General features: G+C 43.9%; 1 protein-coding gene across 4 annotated transcripts in view; it reads left to right on the top strand.

The window, feature by feature from the left end:
• TBC1D5 (TBC1 domain family member 5) overlaps window positions 1-22,732 on the top strand; it is a 584,043-nt gene that overhangs the window by 361,345 nt on the left and 199,966 nt on the right. For 3 of the 4 annotated variants that reach the window (XM_070727730.1, XM_070727729.1, XM_070727731.1), the window contains one exon: window positions 11,996-12,104. In XM_070727730.1, coding sequence (XP_070583831.1) covers window positions 11,996-12,104 — 109 coding nt within the window. The remainder of the gene's footprint in view (window positions 1-11,995; window positions 12,105-22,732) is intronic. The other variant, XM_070727732.1, reaches the window with a different exon arrangement.

The following is a 22,732-nucleotide window of genomic DNA, read 5'->3' as shown; positions in this document are numbered from 1 at the left end:
TATAACCTACCCAACTATTATCTTGTCTTATCTTATTAGCTAATGTCTCTATTGCTAATATAAATTACATTAGAGATAATGGGCATCCTTGCTTGGTGCCATTTTGAATTTTAATTCTCTGCATTCTTTGTCCATTCACTTTTATGTATGCTTCATTCCCTTTTATAGTTCTTCATTCTCTTTTTTAGTTTCACAAAATTTGTCCCCCATATTTACGCTCTCCAATTCTCCAGTTCCAGTTTCATTGCCCTCTCCTTGTTCCAGTCACCCCTGACTCTCCACTTTGCCCACCAATTCTAGCCCCTGCTGTTCCTGCCGCTCCACGCCTTGCACCCAGACTCTGAGTTCCTCTGCCCTGCTTGAACATTATTGGCATCCAGGACTCTTGTTGGCTCGATGATTGATTCCAGTATCTGGTAGAATGGTCAGGAGGCAGGCCTGGAAATTGCTTCTGGTTGGATGCCCAAGACTTTGAAGCATCTGAGTTTATTTTTGACTTTCATGTACATTTTCTTCTAAACCTAACCCCATTTACCCCAATGAGGAGGGGAGGGGCCATGGGGGAGGGGTGGTGTTGAGAGTGTTCCCTTTCAGCTTTTGGAATTGTCAGATTCAGAAGACGAAGATGATGTAGAAGCTATTAATTACCCTGATTTAAGAGATGTGGAAGAGGCTAGCAATGATGAAAATGAAATAGAACAGCCATCCGACAAAAATATGCAGAGTAATGCATCTTCAGATAACGGGGGTACAAAAGTGAGTCCTTGGTTAAGTGCAAAGTTCAGAAGGTTACAGAAAAGAAAAGACGAACTTGGGTGGAAGAAGTTTTAATATGCTATTCAGTGTGTGTAAATTAATTAATTACATCACATCCGGAATTGACTAGAAGAGATGGATGTTGTTCTTCAAAGTGCTAGAAACAAAATGTGGGTGTATGCTGTTTCTCTGGAGAAGTGAGTTTTATATTGCATGATAAACTGGTTTTTAATAGCGTGAACCTGACCCAAAGATAAGAAGATGTTTTGAAGTAGACAGCCTGTTAATTTAGAAAGAATTATAACTAGTTTAATCTGTGAAATTGAAATGCATTTTGCATGCTGGAGCTGTAAATGACAAAATCCAAAGTGGAAGGAAAAATAAAAGAAATGTTGTTTTGAAAATTACAAGCCTGTAAAGCTCGTATTCTTGGAAAAGCCAGCAAGATCCCAGTCCAGGTTCAGAACAGGTACAATAACAGAAGCTTCGCCTCATCACTTATTCAGCCTGGTACATTTGGTATAATACCTGTTTCTATAATACCTGTTTCTATACTGATAAATTAATATCCAGGGTCTCATGCAGATGTTCAATAAAAATGGAGAAAATGTCAAGCTATATGGCCCCTGCTATTTTGGGGTTGGGGTTGAGTCTCTCTCATCCATCAATGCCATCTAGAACTGCCTTGGAAGAAAGAAAAAGAAACATGTGCACACATACACCTCAACTCTGGAAGGTCAGTATACTGTATTATCAGTATATTGAACAGCGAGAAATGAAACAGGAAAACATCTCAGTCCCACCAGCAATTGTCTGCAAATGTGGTCAATGTTGTCCCAGAGCCCAGACCTGAAGATTAACTGGAAAAAATTAATATAGATTCATCTTCAACCTCTACCCTCAAAAGGACTCTATAGGGCACTACACACCAAGGGATAGTTTTTCCCCCCAAATGCCATCACTCTGCTCCCACAACATTGTCAAATAATTGTAGAGACTGTATTACTATTATACTCTCTTCCTTGCTAGTATTTCTCTCTTCCCACTTAATTACTAATAACATATGTTGTTTGTATCTTTCAATTACATTTTTTGTTTCCTATTACAATTTGATACCTTATTAGTAACCTTGACTACCACTAAGTGTTGTATCCTTTTATTCTTGATGAATATCATACTAGATATCAGTACAACTGAGGGAGTCCAAAAAATTTCACAAGAAGAGTTCTCGCCAAAGAATACTCATTCCACCAGACCTGAAAATTTGGGCTTAGATAGCGTTGAAGTTAGTCGCCTTCAATCTGACCTAAGTGTAGTTATGCCCTTATCATCTTGCGGCTCAATTATTGCAATGTGCTCTACATGGGGCTACCCTTAAAAAGCATTTGGAGACTGCATCTAATCCAGAATGCAGCCATGCGAGCTATTGTGGTTGTACCTCAGTATACCTAGGTACAACCACATAACTTCAACACTCAACGAGCTGCATTGGCTACCAATTGGTCTCCGGATGCAATTTAAGGTATTTGTTATCAGCTATAAAGCCCTACATGGCATCGGGCCAGACTATTTATGGGACTGTCTTCTTCCACATATCTCCCAGTGACTGACGAGAACCCACAGGGTCGGCCTTCTCCAGGTCCCATTGGCCAAAGAATGCCAATTGGCAGGGTCACATGGAAGGGCCTTCTCTGTGGTGGTCCCAGCCTTGTGAAATCAGCTTCCTCCAGAGATTCGTACTGCTCCCGCCATCCTAGCCTTCCGAAAGGCTGGGAAAACATGTCTCTGCCAGCAGGCCTGGGGTTGCTGAGCAAGAACAACTAGCCCAGCCCAAAAAGTGTGAATGTTGTTGAATGATTGTTGTATTTTGGGGTTTTAACTGCTTTATATTGCTGCTGTTTTTTATGTTTATTACTGTTTATACTGTTTTTTTTAAATATTAGTTTATCTTTATTACTGTATGCCGCCCAGAGTCTGCAAGGAGTTGGGTGGCTTAAAGGTTGAATGGAGGGCAATTCTAGACTTAAAGCGTCTGAACTTATGCCTTAAGTATCAAAAGTTCTTAACCCTATATCCTTCAGAGCAACTCCTGCATATACCGATAAACCATCAACATTGGAAATATCTTCAATTTTGTTATGCGGGTAGGGCCATACCCTTTGGGCTGTCATCTGCACCCAGAGTATTCATTAAGATCCTGGCGGTCAGTGGCTCACCTGCTGTCCTTGCCCATGCATGTCCAGTATTAACTGGGTGCTATCCTGGTGCATATGCCATCAAACGACCTCATGCTGTGCCATCTCCAGGTAACCATCCACACACTGAGACAGCATAGGTTCTCAAGCAATTTAGACAAGAGTCATCTTTCCCCTTCCACTTCTATCCTCCATTTGGGAATTATTATTAATTCCTTAGAGTGTAGGCTCTCCCTTTCTCAGGAAAAACAGAATATTATTAGGGCACTTAAATCTCAAGTCCAACAGGAAAGCAGGGTCCCCCGTCCACTTGCCTGGGAAAAATATTCTCACGTATATGTACCACATCTTGGGCACAGCTACACTCTAGGGAGCTTCAATGGTTCCTTTTGCCTTTCCAGAATTAGGGCCGCAGTATCTTGTTCCACAGAGTATGCCATTCACTCTCCTGGTGGCAGACAACAGCCATTTCCAGGAGCTCCCTTTTCAGGGAGCCTCACAGAACTATCATCACCATGGATCTTAGCCTTACCGGTTGGGGAGCCCACGCCTGGGGCAGATCACTCAAGATCTTTGGTCATAGGCAGAGGCCAAGTGCTCGATCAATTGGCTAGACCAAGCCATCTTGTTAGCCCTACAGCATTTCCAGTGCCAAGTGGTCACCATGTCCTATAGCTAACAGACAACATACGACCAATCAACCACTAAGGGGGCACTCATTCCTAGAGTGTGATGAAAGAAGCACGATAAATGAGACTCTGGGTGGAGTGACACCTGCTATCTGTGCTATCTCTGTCGGCGGACCATATCTCTAGGGTTTTGAACACCCAGTCGGACTGACTTGGTCGGTCCACGGTGGATGCAGAGTGGTGCCTGCATCCATTAGTCTTCTGCGACATCACGAGCTGGTTTGGCCCTCCAGTGATCAACCTGTTCACAATCCAAGAGAGTGCCCATCTTCCGAGGTTTTTCTCTCAGTTGCAATCCTAGGGAGTAGAGGGGGTGAACACCCTCCAGAGCCATTGGCCCCAGGCTCCTTTACATACGACTAGGTGGTTCCGCCCCAGACACCTGATGGACCCAGAGGGCTTTCAGAGGACGCTTGGGGTTATTCCAGATGCACTCATCCACAGTTCGGCTGAGGCCTGGAACAAGGCTGCAGCAGAGGCTCTTGACTGGATTGTGCCGTTGCGACCTCTCCGTGGCACTAGACCCCATAGAGCTCCATGGTTCAACGAGGAGCTCCGGGAGTTGAAACGCCAGAAGAGACGTCTAGAGAAGTGATGGAGGAAGAGTAAGTCTAAATCCGATCGAACACTTGTAAGAGCTCATAGTTCTCCTTCCACCTCTCTGGTCGGTCACAGTCGGTGTTAGTGGGGGGGTCAGAGGTCGACCTCTAGGTCTCTCCCTTGTGGGGTGCCTCAGGGGTTGGTCCTCTCCCCCTGCTATTTAATATCTACATGAAACTGCTGGGTGACATCATCCAATGGCATGGGGTGAGGTATCATCAGTACGCTGATGATACATCGCTGTACATCTCCACCCCGTGTCCAGTCAGCGAAGCAGTGGAAGTGATGTTAGGGTCTGGATGGGTGTCAACAGACTCAGACTCAACCCTGATAAGACGGAGTGGCTGTGGGTTTTGCCTCCCAAGGACAATTCCATCTGTCCGTCAATCACCCTGGGGGGGAATTATTGACCCCCTCAGAGAGGGTCTGCAAGTTGGGCATCCTCCTTGATCCACATCTTACATTAGAGAACCATCTTTCAGTTGTGGCGAGGGGGGCGTTTGCCCAGGTTCGCCTGGTCCACCAGTTGTGGCCCTATCTGGACCAGGAGTCATTGCTCACAATCACTCATGCCCTCATCACCTCGAGGTTCGACTACTGTAACGCTCTCTACATGGGGCTACTTTTGAAGAGTGTTCAGAAACTTCAGATTGTGCAAAATTCAGCTGCGAGAGCAATCATGGGCTTCTCTAGGTATGCCCATGTTACACCAACACTCCGCAGTCTGCATTGGTTGCCAATCAGTTTCCGGTCACAATTCAAAGTGTTGGTTATGACCTATAAAGACCTTCATGGCATCGGGCCAGAATATCTCCGAGACCACCTTCTGCCGCACAAATCCCAATGACTGGTTAGGTCCCACAGAGTTGGCCTTCTCCAGGTCCTGTCGACTAAACAATGTCATCTGGCGGGACCCAGGGGGAGAGCCTTCTCTGTGGTGGCCCCGACCCTCTGGAACCAGCTCCCCCTGGAGATTAGGATTGCCCCCACCCTCCTTGTCTTTCACAAACTCCTTAAAACCCACCTCTGCCGTCAGGCATGGGGGAATTGAGACATCTCCCCCTAGGCCTATATAGTTTTATGTATGGTATGCTTGCATTGTATGTTCTTTTAAATAATAGGTTTTTAGATTTTTAAATATTAGATTTGTTTTCTGTACATTTTGTTTTATTATTGTGAGCCGCCTCAAGTCTGCGGAGAGGGGAGGCATACAAATCTAAATAATAATAATAATAATAATAATAATAATAATAATAATAATAACAACAACAACAACAACAACCCCACCACCTATCCACCTGCAGACTGTCCAGAAGCTGTTGGAGGAGTGGGTGGAATTTATCCTGCTGGCCCCTTTCTGGCTGCGACAGCCCTGGTTTGCAGACCTCTGTGGAGATTGCTTCCATCCAATATGTTGCTCAGCCAGGGGTCATTAATTCACCCAGACCCTCTGGTACCAACTGACCACCTGGCAGTTGAGCAGAACATACTGAGATGGCAGGGTTATGATCCAGACATGATCCTCACTATCCAGGCATTCCACAAGCTGTCCACTGAGAGGATTTACTCCATGGCGTGGAAGGTCTTTTGTTCCTGGTGCTTGTTGGAAGATCTTTCACCCTTGAGAGTTCCTTTACCAAAGGTCCTGAAAATTTTGCAAAGGGGGTTGACCAAAGGTCTCTCCCCGAGCAAGCTATGCAGGCATGTAGCTGCTCTCTTCTGTTTTGTCTTGTGACCAATTTGAATCCCTCTCCCAGTTCCCTATGATTCGTTGCTTTCTAAAGGGAGCTACCAATTTGTGCCCTTTGATGATTCACCAATATCTGACTTGGATACTGAAATGCCTCACAGGTCCCCCTTACGAAGCGCTGAGGGAAGCTTTGTTCTGACATCTGTTGTATAAGGTATTCTTTCTGGTTGCAATTATATCTGCACGCAGTTGTCAGCACTATCTGTCATGGACGACCTCTGTGTTTTCCACCAGGACTGGGTGATCCCCCGATTAGACCTTAGTTTAACCCAAAGGTCAACTCTTCCTTTCAATGGGCACAAGAACCTGTCCTGCCATCTTTTTGCCTGCACCAGTCATTTCTGTCAGAAAAATTATGGCACTCACTGGAGTTTAGAAGAACTTTCTGGATGTGCATGGACAGGACTCATCCCTTCCGTAAGACAGAGGCCCTTCTGGTGACCTTCCATCCACAATATTTAGGTCTCCACATTTCATCAGCGAACATGGGTCATTGGATTCGACCTACCATCACCACAGCATACAAGTTATCTTCCTTACCTCGACCAGCTGGGACCACAGCTCACTCGACACAGAATACCGCCACCTTCACTGCCTGGACCGCTCAGACATCCTTGGAAGAAATATGCCAGCGGCCACCTGGGCTTCATCCTCCCAATTTATAAGAAATTACAAGATTGACAAGTACGCCTCGGTGGATGCCGCCTTCGGCTGGAGGATGCTGCAGAAAGTGATTGAGGAGAACTCCTAGGCAGTCTATAAATGCAGAGATGTGCATTGTAGGGTATAGAATGGAATGTCCTGTATCTGACCATTGTGTCAAACTATTCAAATTTTGCTCATGTAAATATCTCCCTAAGCTGTTTTGGCAGTTGTAACTTTAAATAGCTGTCTGTTTTAAAAGTATAATTGTATTTATTCAGCCATTTCACATTACCACCTTACTAAGGATATATCATTTTGGGCTTCTGTATCCTTAATTCTTTGGGCAGCTCTTTTTTTTGAGTTGCTGTCCTGTTATGCAAGAGATAGGAAGGCCACGGCTTCTTACAAAATTTATTAGTTTGGTAATCCGGGAAATTTGTAAGTGCAATTTTATTTGCTCTAGTAGACATAGACTCTCTGTCTATAAGTCTCCATTTCATTGACTTTGCACCAGTAGTTATATGCTCTAATTTTGGATAGTGCATGAATTGTATAAATTCCCAATTCAGCTCTAACTGCTACAGCAGATGTTCTTGTATCTACACCCCAAATACATCTCAAATGCTGGGACTGTGTTCTGGGACTGTGATTGAGTATAGAGGGTAACTGGTTCTTTAGTTTAAGCAGTAAATTTAAATTCAAATTTAGCTGTAAATGTATTCCATTAATGATGGCAAGCCCAAGAATCAGTCTTGGAAAAAGTTACATCTAAATATACAAAGGTATTAACCTTTTCAATTCGTTCACCATCTAATTGCCACCTATGTCTCTGATAGTGTTTTCCAAATACCATTATTTTTATTTAGATTTACTAATGATTAGGGAGTTATCCTGGCAATAAGAGCTGAAGCTTCTTAATTGCCTATGTAATCCCACTTGTGAATATGATAATAAAATCATATCATCAGCATAAAGTAAGCTTTTACAGTAAGTATTTAGGATCATTGGCATGTGTACTGTGGGATCCTTCATTAACACTGGCAGGTCATCACTATATATAAAAGTGAAAACTGCTCATACATTAATCATGAATTTTTTTTTTATCATATGAGGAATTGGAATAATTATTTTTTTGGTCCAGATGTTAAATCGTCAGGAGGTGGCATTGGTTTAATCTGTGCATACCGAAATTGTAAAAATGTTATATTGTAAATTAATTTGAAATTAATGGTATCTAATTTTTTGTACACGTGATTGGAGAAGAAAAATTAAAAAAAATTCACCCAAAAAATACATTAATCATGAAATCTCCAGAACCGTAAAGCTTACAATAATTTAATAATAATAATAATTTATTAGATTTATATGCCGCCCCTCTCAGTGGACTCGGAGCAGCTCAAGGTGCCCTCTAGGTGCTCACTAAGAAAGAATTTTTCAAAGTGACCATTGGACCATGAGTATTCCTTATATTATTATTAACAAGCTCTGATGCTAAGGAATTCCTCCCTTCCCACCTGAAAATATATTTAATCCAAATGAAAAACACAAGCAGAGGAGTTTCGCTTTTGCTTTCACAGCAGCAAGCACTTTTACTACAGAATAGTTGAGCTAAACCACAGACAGGCTCTTTCCTGTCTCCTTGCTCACACAGCAAATACTGTTTGAGTTTCCAAACATCCCTCACCACTCTCACAGGAAGCTAGCCAGATGAATACCAGTGGAATGCTGGTAGGCAGAGACATATCTCCCCCCACCCCCCATCTTCCTCTTCAGTTCAGATAAATCTATTCCTTCTTAACTCATAACACCAATTAAAGGTGTATTAACCCAAAACACCAATTAAAGGTGTATTAACCCAAAACACCAATTAAAGGGAAAAGAGGCAAAAAAATGCAGGGAAAAGATTTACAGATACAATTAGGAAAATACAAGTAAGGGAAGCTGCCTGTTTCTCCTATGGCCAGTTCTATGTGGCTTGCTCCAGAGTCAGTTCACATACCAGTCTGGCCATCGTCTAGCCAGAGAGCAAAACCAGGAATGTGTTTACAGGGAGATCCTGAGCAATTCATCTGAGGGACAAATTGAAAGTCTATGCTATGCAAATAATGTCTTCATCTGTAACAGAGACTTAACGTACCATCTCTAATGAAATAATACAGTCCCTTTTTAAACTATTCATTAATTTATCAAGCCCCATTACATAGTTTTGTAGTGAAGTACGAGTATTTAGCTATTTGATATATAAACTAAATATTAATGGGGCCAGGATACACCCTTGCCTTACCCCTTTATTTATATGATATCCTCTTCTATGCATATTTGGTAATTAGATGGTTCAAGATAAAGCAGTTAGCAATTTATATATGGTATGATTGTGTGTGTGTCTGTTAGTACATGGGGTTTTTAAAGCTTTAATATTTTAATTGATTGGATTATTTATGATTTGTACTATTTGTTGTGAGCCGCCCCGAGTCTTCGGAGAGGGGCGACATACAAATCCAAATAATAAATAAATAAATAAATAAATAGTAGATCGGTTTTGTCTAAAACCTGCTTGTTCTTCTGTGAGGATATTGCTTTCCTTTACCCAGATTTCAATTCTGTTCAAAAGGTACCTAGCGTATATTTTTGCTGCAATGTCAATCAGGCTAATAGGCCTATAATTACCAGGATCCTTCTCATTTCCTTTTTTGTATATGGGAACAACTATTGCCATTTTCCACCCATCTAGTATCTGGCAGGTGTATTTATGTGTGTAAAAAGACTAGCCAATACTGGACCCCACCAACTGGGAAATTTCTTGAATAATTCTGCTGGTAAAAAATCATCACCTAGGGCTTTATTGTTCCTTAAGCTTTTAATGGTGGATTATATCTCCTTTTCTGAGACTGTGGTCAAGGTCGGGGGAGTTTTTACTAGATCACTGCTTAAAGACAGTTTCTTTGCATGTTCTTGAAGCAAACAAAGACTAATAATAATTTTCCCAGTCCTCAGCAGAGGTTGGTATATCAAACGCAAATCTCTGTTCCTTCAGGACACCTGCTACAGAGTGCCAAAATATTACTGAATTTATAACTTCTGGCAATTAACTCAAGTTCTGACCAAATTGAAATGGCAACACCTTTTTTTCTTTAATGATACATATATTTTAAAATTCCCTTCTTGTGTGCAACATCTCAGCTTGTATATGAACAGTAGGATTCTGCTCGGCAAGCCTCATGGTTGCCTTCAATTTCTTTTTCAGTCACTGCATTCAGGGGTCTACCTCTTGTGCTCTTTTTGTAGCAGGTTTAGTTGTGAGGTGTTTATTCAGGATGTTACAGAGATTAGAGAATGCATTGAAGGCTGACAATCAATCTGTAGTAAATGATTAGATTGTTCTAGCCCATTTAGTAGCATACTCTATTTTAAGGCAATCTAATATTGCCTTACTATCAATATTGGCCCAAATTAAGCTTTTATATTGGGGGCCCTCTACCTTTTTGGTGAGTCATCTGTCAATCATGTTATATGGTCTTAAATCTGAGAGGCCTCATAATATCATTCTTACAGGCTGATGATCGCTATTGTCCCTCAGGTGTACTGTGACCTCCGAAAAGAGGTTAACTTCATTTCTAGACATGCAAAAGAGATCCAGCACTTAAATTGCTTAAATTGCCGAGTGGTGTGTATAAGGATACATATAATTCTTATCCTTACCTTCCAGAATTTGGAGATTATCCTTAGAAATTAAGACTAGGAGCAAGCCAGCAGCATTACTTTTGAAGTCTCTCAAGAGCCACTGAGGATAGTTATCAAAAAACTCCCCTGGGACTTATTTCTTCCAGGCGAACTCATACAAAATCGACCAAAACTAGCATTCAAATCTCCTAGTAATAAAACTATGGACTGAGAGTACATTAATAAAACTATGGACTGAGAGTATTTTCTAGGATAACTTCCAAGCCCATCCAGTATTCAGAGTTATAATACTGGGATGTGGAGGGATATACACATGTATCAATATTAACTTGAACTTTTCATATTTAAATTTGACACAAATACAATATCTTGATTTGTGATAACATGAGCATGCCCATGTGATTTTAATGGCAAAAATAGAGAAGCTACTATCCTCCACATTTTTCTTTTACTTTCCCATCTAGCTTGCTGACACACGTTTGATTTCCCAACAAAATATTAATCAGTTCTACTTTTTTTTTCTTAACCCAAGATTAGATAGTTGCTGCTGCCTAGATGGCCATAGGTAATGTTCTGTTAGATGTAATTTTATAACTTACCTTGCATTTTTTAAGCATTAACCGGAGAAGGGCAGCCTAGGAAGGAAGGAAGGAAGGAAGGAAGGAAGGAAGGAAGGAAGGAAGGAAGGAAGGAAGGAAGGAAGGAAGGAAGGAAGTATTCTTTTAGTTTTACTTACATACATATGTGATAAATTGTTTTGTTTATCTCATTTTCGACAATGAATAAAGAAAATCTTTGGATGGTTTAATTTTAGCTTCTCGAGTGATAGTGTTCTATGAAAAATTAAGAAATACAGTTTCATTCTTGTATTCAAATTCTCTATAAATGGTTTGAGACAATTAATTTCCAATTGTTTCCCAGAAGAGTAGATTTGCTTGTATATTAATGAAGCACAGGTGTTAGGCCCCTGGTGTCTTTGTGCCTGGGAGGCATATTTAGGTTGTTTATCTAGCCAGCCATAGGTACTGCAAGGTATTCAAGCTTGCTTTTAACAGTTTATACAGTGAGGAGTTTTATTTCATGGGGTTTTTTTAAGCTAGCACCTGTTAAATTTTTAAAACTGTTCATGTAGAAAGAAGTAAAAGAGATTGCAAGAGTAAATAGCATTAAAAGTTAACAGAAGTCATCTATGATTCTTAACTGCCCAGCTTGATGACATGAGGAAAAGAAGCTTCATTTAACCAAATCTATCCTATGAAGAATTATAACTCAATGCTATACTTCTCTGATCCATAATTTTGGAGTAAAGTGTCCTTTTAAATAGATACTGGTTTATCTATGGGTGAAACCCAAATGTGCTCGTATTAATATTCATTTTTCTTGTTTACTCACTGAGCTGCATAGCTAACGTTTTAGAGGAAATGGAAGAGCCTCCACAGACATTATGAATTTCAGTTGCTGGCATAATTACAGTGATCTACATATTCATTAAATTCGAGGAAGAAATGTGTCCAAAAAGACAACCATGCGTTTAGAAATAGCACAGTGCTAAATATATACATTTAAAACTTCCTTTTCTTTTGTTTACCCTAAATTACTTTATGTTACACTGCTTCTCACTTAGCTACATCTTTAATAATAATTTTAAGAAGTTATTTTCTTATGTTTGTTCCACGTAGTAAAGAATGGGAAGAATTATTTGTAAACAACAATTACTTGGCAGCGATACGGCTGAAGGGGATTAATGGGCAGCTGAGAAGCAGCAGGTTCCGTAGTGTTTGCTGGAAGGTAAGAAGAAAATACTTATTTACAGCTTGTACTTGTAATAAATCACCACATTACCTGATGCACTTGAAGAGTGCTAGTGTAAAGAATTGTAGCATTTTCCAAGATATTTCAGTCTGGTATTCTTATGAGCACAAAACAGGTATTAATTTGAAATACTGTAGCTGAAATAAAAATTGATAGTTTTGAAAGATGACTTGCAGATATATGGAATGATGATAGAAAATTTGTTTCAACAAAATATTTGAATGATCACAAAAGTATAATTAAATGCAACATATCTGGCAAAATAGGGAAGTATCTATGGTTGCTTCTGAAATATCTGAAGTAATTTTTTTTTTTAAATTAATCAACAAGAATAAAAGTTTTTACTCAAATGTAAGTAATAGCGGCTGTATTATAATATTATAACTAAAGATGTATCCTACTATATATTACAAAAAAGCAAGGGTTCTGCCATTCCATTATATACCATTCACTTAAATATTCAAAACAATATATATTTCAAAATGGGCCAGAAATAAACAGACATTACATAGATGTCCAGGCATACACTACAGATATTTATGATTGGAACTGGGTTTAAGCAAAAATGGCAATAATATTCTAAAATGAAAAAAGTATGAGTCTATTTCAAATTAATTACAATAGATTTATTTTAACATAAACAGTCATACATAAGTTAGAAAGGAAAAAAACATTTTAGTAAATATTTTGTATCATTAGAACATATATCAACTGGATATTTTAGCAGACTGAAAAAAATATGCAGAGATAGAGAAGGTAATTTTTCTCCCTTAAATAATGGAACGGGATCTTATGGAAATAGTAAACAGTGTTAAGAAAATTAAGTCAGCTAAAAGTTTATGCTTGTCTTGAGAGATTTATAGTATTCGCATGGAGGGTTGGTACGAACTTTAGGCAAGCCGGCGCATGGGGCGTGTTACTTGGCCTTTTGGTCTTTTTGCAGCCACAGTTACACAGCAGAAGTGTCCCAGTAGCCAGGGTTGCTGGAGCGGCCACTGTGAGGCTGTTTTGTGTAGATGGCTACTGCGCTATTAGGTAAGCCAGCATGAGGCTTCCATCTCATACCAGTACACAGATTAAGACACACACACACACACACCAAAAAGAAGCCTTAGCTATTTTTTTCAGTGGTCAAAAGAAAATAAGACTGAGTCTTATTTTTGGAAAATACAATAATTTTGCTAATACATAAATTACAAATAGATTCAGAACCACCACCTCCTATGAAATCATTATGAAACAAGCAGTCATTATGAGCAACTAAAGCTAAAATTAAAAAAAACCCACGGTTGTCCATATTACACATGAAAACGTGCTTCGAATTCAAGCAGTGAAGGCTATCAATAGGATAAATAAATAAATAAATATATCCAGAAGGTTTGGATAAATATCCAGAAGGCCACTAATCGCCATTCCTCTCTTACTAGTTACAAATATTTATTTCCTGGATCTATACATTTTCAATGAAAAGAAAGCAACCTTGTTGGTCAGGAAAAGAGAGAATTAAAATTCTATTTCTAAGTAGAGAGTAGGATAGGGAATAATTCTGAAAAATAAGTTTGAGTATCAGTCTACAAATATGATTCATACTCAAACACAAGGAAGAAATGTGTAATTTAAAGGCTAACTACCATAAACTCATAGAATTATAGGTTTAGAAGGGATCCTGGGAGATCTTCTAGTCCCAGCCCCTGCCTAAAATTGAATCTGAGTTTTACTTACAATTTGGGGCCAAATTTTCAGGAGCAATTATTGTTACCAGGACAAAAACTAAATTTAATTTTCATAAATTTATATTTAATTAAAGTAAATATAATGAACATAATTATCCAGTATTTAGTCTTTTTGTCAGTTTGGTGTAAAGGTCAAGGTGCCAGCCTAAAAACTAGGAGACTGTGACTTCTGGGTCTTATGCTGAATAGCTTTGGGCCACTCACTCTGTGTGTGTCTGTGTGTGTCCAGGATTCAGAACCAGCGCTATTCATTGAATTTGCGGAGGGCATTTGTTATTGCCAACTATACACACACATTTTATTGCCACCTATACAAACTAAATTGACCTACATAAGGATCACCAGAATTCAGTCCAATTTGTACTAATGATAAGTAGAATAAATGTGGAAAAATTTATTCTTGTCACTATTAGAAATGAAATAGTAAGAGTTTCAAAAAAATTTAGAGTTTAAAAAGTAGATAATTCCTTCTTATTTTAGGAGGAACTGTAAGATGCTGAGTACTATAATCAATTCTAGCAAGAATCAGTATTTCTCTTATATTGAATTTTTAAATAAAAGTTTTTAAAAATAAAAATGGCTAAAATCTACCATATTTTTGCGGTGTATAAGACGTACCTGTGTATAAGATGGAACAAGATTTTAGAGGAGGAAAACAAGGAAAAAAGTATTCCGAACCAAATAGTGTAGTATTATATTGTTTAATAAAATACCAGTGTAGCAGAATACTTTTTACAACCATGTATACATTTTAAAACCATGTACACTTTTTACAAACTTCAAACTTGACAGCTTCAAGACTTGTGGACTTCAATTCCCAGATTTTCTCCACCAGTCATGCTAGCTCAGAAATGGGAATTGAAGTCCGCAAGCCTTAAACTTGCTAGATTTGAAGACTCTTGCACTCCTAATCCCTAACTCAAACAAACAAACAAAACAAACAAACGAGGACAATTCATTTTGTTAGTTGTTCCTTTAGTCACAGAAATAGCTAGGGATAGAATCGTTTACAATTACAGTTCCCTGCTGAGGTTGCCTTAATACTACTACTATACCATCAGGTTTTCAAAGACCCCTTTCTTGACTACTCAAATTTTCACAAATGAAGTGCATGGAAATATATGATGCTGATGATAAAACTGAAATACTCCTTAAAAGGAGTGTTTCTCCACTGCATCTGGAAGGAGAGTCCAACATGGGTAATTTACCAATCCTATTGGTAGAGACTGAGTTAATTTAAATATTTAAATATGAGGTAGTCACCGCCCCTTAGCAGCCCCCAATACCTCAGTTTTAAAAACTCAGTCCAAGTGTAGAGACTGTTGAGTTTTTCTTCGGTGTAATAAAAGTGTAATAGTGATATTTCTGTTATTATTAAATGTTTTATTTACCTTTCTCTCTTTTATGTTTTTTCTCCCTTTCTGCAGGGTTGGAAGAAATGAAGAGAAAATCCTGGACGGGGTCTCTGCCCTCTGCGGGCACCGCCCCCACCATTCTTCTCCTCGGGTTTCCCTTCCCTCAACGGGTACCATGCCAATCGAGGAGCGACTCAGCCTGGGGTCACTGGCCTCAATGGCCAAACCCAGCTGCCAGCCGAAGGTGAGGGGGTCAGCCCCCCTCACTGGGAGGCTTGGAAATTGCCGGCGTCTGAGAAGATAGGACCTGGCACAGGGCCAGCGCCTCTCAGCTGTTCGGCGCTAAAGAATAAAAGCCGCGCCGCCGCCGAAGCCGGCGCTTTATATTGAGGCTTAGATCGGCGAGAGCAGGTTTTTAAAGGCGAGACGCAGGGCTGGCTCCTTCAATGGGGAAGAGCTCCCTGAGGAAGACTAAGGCGGCAGGGATCGCGGAGGCCGCCATTTTGGTGAGGATTTTTCCCGCGCCCGCCATTCCTGAGGCGGGAAGCAGTTGCTCTCCGCCCTATCAGAGGGCGCGACCAACAAATGAGAGGTGCAAGCGGGGACTTCTGAGGTGCCTAACGCCATTTTGTTGAGATCGTGTTACCGAGTGACACTTATTCTCAACGTGTCTACAGACTTTCGTTAGACAATTAACATCTGTGAAAATTGTGAGTAAATATGGCTGATAAAAGAAATCATCCCCCAGTGTAGTGCCTGTAGATAAAGGCAAGTCAAAACCTAAAGAAAAGTCTAAGGCCCAGGCCTCCTCCTCCTCCCTCAAAGAGGCAGAAAGGCGGATAAAAGCATTGGAGCAGAAGTTAGAGGCAGCCCTTTTGACACCAGGGAATCCCTCTTCTTTACCGGGGCCGTTGTTGCCACAGGCCAGAGAGCAACCTGTTCCTCAATCTGGGTGGAGACCGTCAGAGACCTTGTCAGACAGAGACTGGTCACCTGATAGACAAGTTCCCTTTGGGCCTCATCCTCCTGCTGGACTTCAAGCGAGGCCAGGGTCTGCTAGCCACTCAGTGAGAAGTGCTCCCTCAGCCACCTTTACACCCACTGCAGCTGGGCTTAGGGTGCAGCCAGACACTTGGCAGCAAATGTCCCCAGCCTTGCAGGGACTCATATCGGATGTATATTCTCAGGGGATTGCAGCGGGGGTGCACCAAACCATTCCTCACCCCCGCCCAACTCAGCCCAAAAACCTGTGGGCTGCACCGCCCCTCTCGGGGATGGGGTCTTGGATGGAGGAACCTTCACCCTTAGAGGACACTGAAAAAGAATATGATTTTTCTGATGATGAGACTGCTCCAGAACAACCAGTGGTAGCTGGTCTCTTTAAAGCTCCTCTATTCAAAATTTTGCTCCATAAAGCCAAACAGGCAGTGGACTTGCCAGGTCCCACTAAAGCAGCAGAGGCCACTGATGATCCTAAGCCATCTGCAGTGCTATTTAAGGAGCCCCAGCCCGAGACTGAACATGTACCATCATCTGAAATATTTCAACAAAGCATCAAACGTCCCTGGCAGGCCCCTGCAGCAGTTCAAGGGCCTTCGGTTATAGAAAGAAAGTTCTATACACTGGATGAGGACATGGAAAAGCTGTTGGAATTTCCGCCCATAGACAAGCCGGTGATGACCTTGATATCAAAGGCCCTGGTTCCCTCAGAGACAGGCGATAGCTTAAAACCTGATGATAGGAAGGCGGAGATTTTGCTGCGCAAATCCCATCAAATGGCCAGCTGGGGGTTTCGTGCAGCCACCGCAGCTTCAGTTTTTAATCGGGCCTCCATTATGTGGCTGCAGGAGGTGCAGGCCCGCCTTGGACCAGAGGAAGGCAGATTGCGCCAGGACCTCAGTAAACTGTTAGCAGCGGCAGAATTTTCGGCGGATGCCACCCTCCACGCAGCTAAATTTTCCGCCCGAGGGATGGCAGCGACACTGGCTTATAGACGCCTCCTTTGGTTGCGGAGCTGGCCAGCTGACCTAAAGTCCAAGTGGAACTTGGCCTCATCTCCATACCAAGGGGGAAAGCTCTTTGGAGAAGCTTTGGACCCTGTCCTCATTGAGGATAAGGACAAACGGAAGACCCGTCCTAGGGCATACAGACGCCAGGAGCGTAGGCCCAATCCCTACAATCGCCGTCAGCCATTTCGGTGGGACTCCTCCTTGTCTGCGGGACAAAACAATAGGACATACACACAGAACCAGTATAGCCAGCCCACCTTTAGAGGGGACCGCACGGCCTTTCAGGATAGGCCCAGAGGGTACCAGCAGGCTCGGCGTCCTTTCAGAGGGAACCAGAGGGGCTTCAGACGCACAAAATGACTTGGCTTCATTACAGCCCATAGGAGGCAAACTCCAACGTTTCAGTGCCTCCTGGAGGAATACCTCCTCCGACAAATGGGCAATAGCCACAATATCCCGGGGACTGCGTCTGGAGTTCCTGCAGCCCCCACCAAAACGGTTTGTCACTTGCCCGCTAACGCGAGACCCACTCAAAAGACGTCATCTACAACTGGAGATAACTCATCTTCTCAACATACAAGCTATAGAGAAGGTGCCCGAACATGCCAAGGGCACGGGATTCTATTCCATTGTGTTCCTAGTGCCAAAGTCATCGGGGGGGTTCAGGATGATCCTAAACCTGAAATTCCTGAATACCTTCATTCGATATCACAGATTTCGCATGCATTCCCTGCAATCGATTCTGGTCTCGGTTCGGCACAAAGATTTCCTCACCTCTATCGACCTCAAAGAGGCTTACCTGCATGTTCCGGTTTGGCCAGCACATCGTCGATTCCTCAGGTTTTGTCTCAACAGTGTCCACTACCAGTACCGTGCCATGCCGTTCGGCCTGTCTACAGCACCCCGTACATTTACGAAGCTGATGGACATCCTGACAGCACATCTCAGGGCCCAGTCCATACGGGTCATGGCGTACTTGGACGACATCATCGTTCTGTCCAAGTCTATGGCCCAAGCGCAACACGATCTGGCGCTCACACGGGAAACTCTGGAATGGCATGGGTACACGGTCAACGAGGAGAAGAGTCATCTTCATCCTACCACAAGGATCCAACATCTGGGTTCCATCATAGACACCGAAAAAGACACTGTTTCCCTGACTCCAGAGAGGTTACTCAACATCCGGAGATTGGTAACCAGTCTCCGTCGACAACGGCAGATACCACTGGCAACGTTATCCAAGCTGCTCGGGACTCTTGTCTCATCCATTGGGATTGTTCCATGGGCTCGGCATCACATCAGGGGCCTCCAATGGTTCCTCCTTCCTGCCCAGAGGGACAAAGTGAGTCACTCGCACCGGAAATGAGACTTCCTGCATCAGTAAGACATTCGCTGGGGTGGTGGTTGTCCCCGGCGTTGCTCCAAGGTTCCCCTCTTCAAAGCCACGAACGCGTGATTATAACAACAGATGCGAGCCTGTCTGGCTGGGGGGCTCACATGGGTCCTCATATGGCTCAGGGCCTATGGTCTCAGGAGGACTTAACCCCAGTCAATATCAACTTTCTCGAACTCAGAGCAGTTTTCTTAGCTCTTCAGGCATTCGCTCCCTGGGTTCTAGACAGGCACGTCCTGATTTTAACGGACAACGTGGCCACAAAGGCCCACCTGAACCATCAAGGGGGGACGAAGTCACACCGCCTCATGGTTCAAACTACGGATCTTTTCGATTGGGCCGAAGGTCATCTGGCCTCATTGACGGCAGAGCATATTGCGGGTACCAGCAATGTACAAGCCGACTGGTTGAGCAGGGCCACTCTAGATCCTTCGGAGTGGCGATTAGAGCCAGCGCTTTTCAAACAAATAGTGCTTCGATTTGGTCTTCCACGATTGGACCTTTTTTGCAACCCCGGCCAACACCCAATTGGAGAGGTTTTACTCCCGGTTCCCGGTGACAGGGGCGGAGGGGGTCAATGCCCTATGGTCAACCTGGTCCCAGGGTCTACTTTACGCCTTTCCCCCAACGTGTCTTGTCCAAAGGGTATTAGACAAAATAATTCGGGAGGGGGCAGAGGTGATAATGGTAGCTCCCCATTGGCCGAGACGTCCTTGGTTTGCAGACCTAGTAGCCCTGTCGGTGTCTCCCCCATGGAGGATTCCGGACCACGAAATAGTGCTGTGTCAGGGGTCAGTTCATCATCCGAACCCTCAGTGGTTCAAACTGACTGCCTGGCATTTGAAAGGGCAGGTCTGAAACATCAACTGTTGCCAGACAATGTTATCTCTACCATGCAGGCAGCTCATCGACCATCAACGGTGAGGATCTACCAGGCCACATGGGCAGCCTTTTGTAGATTTTGTTCAAACCACCACCTTAATCCAGGGGAGGCTTCAATAGTTTCGATCTTACAATTCCTGCAGTCAGGGGTCGAGAGAGGGTTAGCTCCAAATACCTTGAAAAGACACTTGGCTGCTCTGGCAACCATCATTCAGTTACCTCACGCTCGCTCTCTAGCACAACATCCTTGGATTAGGGATTTTATTAAAGGCGCAATTAACGCTCACTCGCCCCCAGTACACAGATTCCCGACATGGGACCTTTCTCTGGTACTCAGGGCACTTACAGCGCCTCCTTTCGAGCCGATGAGGACGATTCCATTACGATTGCTCTCGCTGAAGACAGCCTTTTTAGTGGCAATCGCGTCAGCACGCCGAGTGTCAGAACTGTTGGCTCTGTCTACGCGGGCGGATTTGTGTGTATTCCACCCAGACAGGGTTGTGTTGAGGTTAGACCCATCATTTATTCCCAAGGTTAATTCTGGGTTCCACAGGGCGCAAGAATTAGTGCTGCCAGACTTTTGTACACACGGGCAGCATCCTCTAGAGTTGAGGTGGCACAAGGTAGATGTTCGGAGGGCCTTGAAAATCTACATCAGACAGACTGCACATTTCAGGAAATCTGAAAGATTATTTGTGTCCTTTGGCCAACGATCAATGGGACTTGGGGTATCATCAAAATCCATCAGTCGCTGGCTAAGGGATTGTATTGAGGAAGCAACCTCTCCGAGGCGTTAGACCCCGTAGAGCCCCATGGTTCAACGAGGAGCTCCGGGAGTTGAAGCGCCAAAAGAGACGTCTAGAGAAGCGATGGAGGAAGAGTAGGTCTGAATCCGATCGAACACTTGTAAGAGCTTTTATTAAGACTTACAAAGTGGCGCTCAAGGCGGCAAGATGCGTGTACCATGCCGCCTTGATTGCATCAGCGGAATCCCGCCCGGCCGCTCTGTTTAGGGTGACCCGCTCCCTTCTTAATCAGGGGGGAGTTGGGGAGCCCTTGCAGAGTAGTGCCGAGGATTTTAACACGTTTTTCGCTGATAAAGTCGCTCGGATTCGGGCCGACCTCGACTCCAATTGTACAACAGAGTCGACTGACAACGAGTCAGTCGAGGTGACTGGGGCACGTACTTGTCCACCTGTCTGGGAAGAGTTTGATCTGGTGACACCTGATGAAGTGGACAAGGCCATTGGAGCTGTGAGTTCCGCCACCTGTTTACTGGATCCGTGTCCCTCCTGGTTGGTTTCGGCCAGCAGGGAGGTGACACGGAGCTGGGCCCAGGAGATTACCAACGCTTCCTTGGGGAGGGGAGTTTTTCCATCACTCTATAAAGAAGCGCTTGTGCGCCCCCTCCTCAAGAAGCCCTCCCTGGACCCAGCTGTCCTTAATAACTATCGTCCAGTCTCCAACCTTCCCTTTATGGGGAAGGTTGTTGAGAAGGTGGTGGCACTCCAGCTCCAGCGGTCCTTGGAAGAAGCCGATTATCTAGGTCCCCGGCAGTCGGGTTTCAGGCCCGGTTACAGCACGGAAACCGCTTTGGTCGCGTTGATGGATGATCTCTGGCGGGCCCGGGACAGGGGTTTATCCTCTGTCCTGGTGCTCCTTGACCTCTCAGCGGCTTTCGATACCATCGACCATGGTATCCTTCTGCACCGGCTGGAGGGGCTGGGGGTGGGAGGCACTGTTCTGCAGTGGTTCTCCTCCTACCTCTCTGGCCGGTCGCAGTCGGTGTTAGTGGGGGGTCAGAGGTCGACTCCTAGGTCTCTCCCTTGTGGGGTGCCTCAGGGGTCGGTCCTCTCCCCCCTGCTATTTAACATCTACATGAAACCGCTGGGCGAGATCATCCAAGAACATGGGGTGAGGTATCATCAATATGCGGATGATACCCAGCTTTACATCTCCACCCCATGCCCAGTCAACGAAGCGGTGGAAGTGATGTGCCGGTGCCTGGAGGCTGTTGGGGCCTGGATGGGTGTCAACAGACTCAAGCTTAACCCGGATAAGACGGAGTGGCTGTGGGTTTTGCCTCCCAAGGACAACTCCATCTGTCCGTCCATTACCCTGGGGGGGGGGAATCATTGACCCCCTCAGAGAGGGTCCGCAACTTGGGCGTCCTCCTCGATCCACAGCTCACATTAGAACAACATCTTTCAGCTGTGGCGAGGGGGGCGTTTGCCCAGGTTCGCCTGGTGCACCAGTTGCGGCCCTATCTGGACCGGGACTCATTGCTCACAGTCACTCATGCCCTCATCACCTCGAGGTTCGACTACTGTAATGCTCTCTACATGGGGCTACCTTTGAAAAGTGTTCGGAAACTTCAGATCGTGCAAAATGCAGCTGCGAGAGCAGTCATGGGCCTACCTAGGTATGCCCATGTTTCACCATCACTCCGCAGTCTGCATTGGTTGCCGATCAATTTCCGGTCACAATTCAAAGTGTTGGTTATGACCTTTAAAGCCCTTCATGGCATCGGACCAGAATATCTCCGAGACCGCCTCCTGCCGCACGAATCCCAGCGACCGATTAGGTCCCACAGAGTCGGCCTTCTCCGGGTCCCGTCAACTAAGCAATGTCGGTTGGCGGGCCCCAGGGGAAGAGCCTTCTCTGTGGCGGCACCGGCCCTCTGGAACCAACTCCCCCCGGAGATTAGGACTGCCCCTACTCTTCCTGCCTTCCGTAAACTCCTTAAAACCCACCTTTGCCGTCAGGCATGGGGGAACTGAAACATCTCCCCCTGGGCACGTTTAATTTATGCATGGTATGTCTGTGTGTGTGTCTGTTAGCATATGGGGTTTTTTAAATATTTAAATATTTTAAATTGTCTGATTGTTTATGATTTGTTACTACATGTTGTGAGCCGCCCCGAGTCTTCGGAGAGGGGCGGCATACAAATCTAAGTAATAAATAAATAAATAAATACAAAGCTCGGTCTCAATTACCACCGACTGGGGTGACAGCGCATTCCACCAGAAGTGCAGCCACGTCGGCTGCTTGGAGTACTCAGGCGTCCATTGAGGACATTTGCAGGGCGGCTACGTGGGCGTCTCCTACAACCTTCATACGTCATTACAAACTGGACTCAATAGCTTCGGCTGAAGCTTCATTTGGGAGACGGGTTTTGCAGCAAGTGTATTCAACTCCTGCGACCGTAGCTCAGCCTTTTCCCTCCCATGGG

This window comes from Erythrolamprus reginae, chromosome Z (genome assembly GCF_031021105.1).
Source record: "Erythrolamprus reginae isolate rEryReg1 chromosome Z, rEryReg1.hap1, whole genome shotgun sequence".
Taxonomy (NCBI): domain Eukaryota; kingdom Metazoa; phylum Chordata; class Lepidosauria; order Squamata; family Dipsadidae; genus Erythrolamprus; species Erythrolamprus reginae.
The sequence above is the reverse complement of the archived record's forward strand: the minus strand, read 5'-3'. Positions and strand labels throughout refer to the sequence as shown.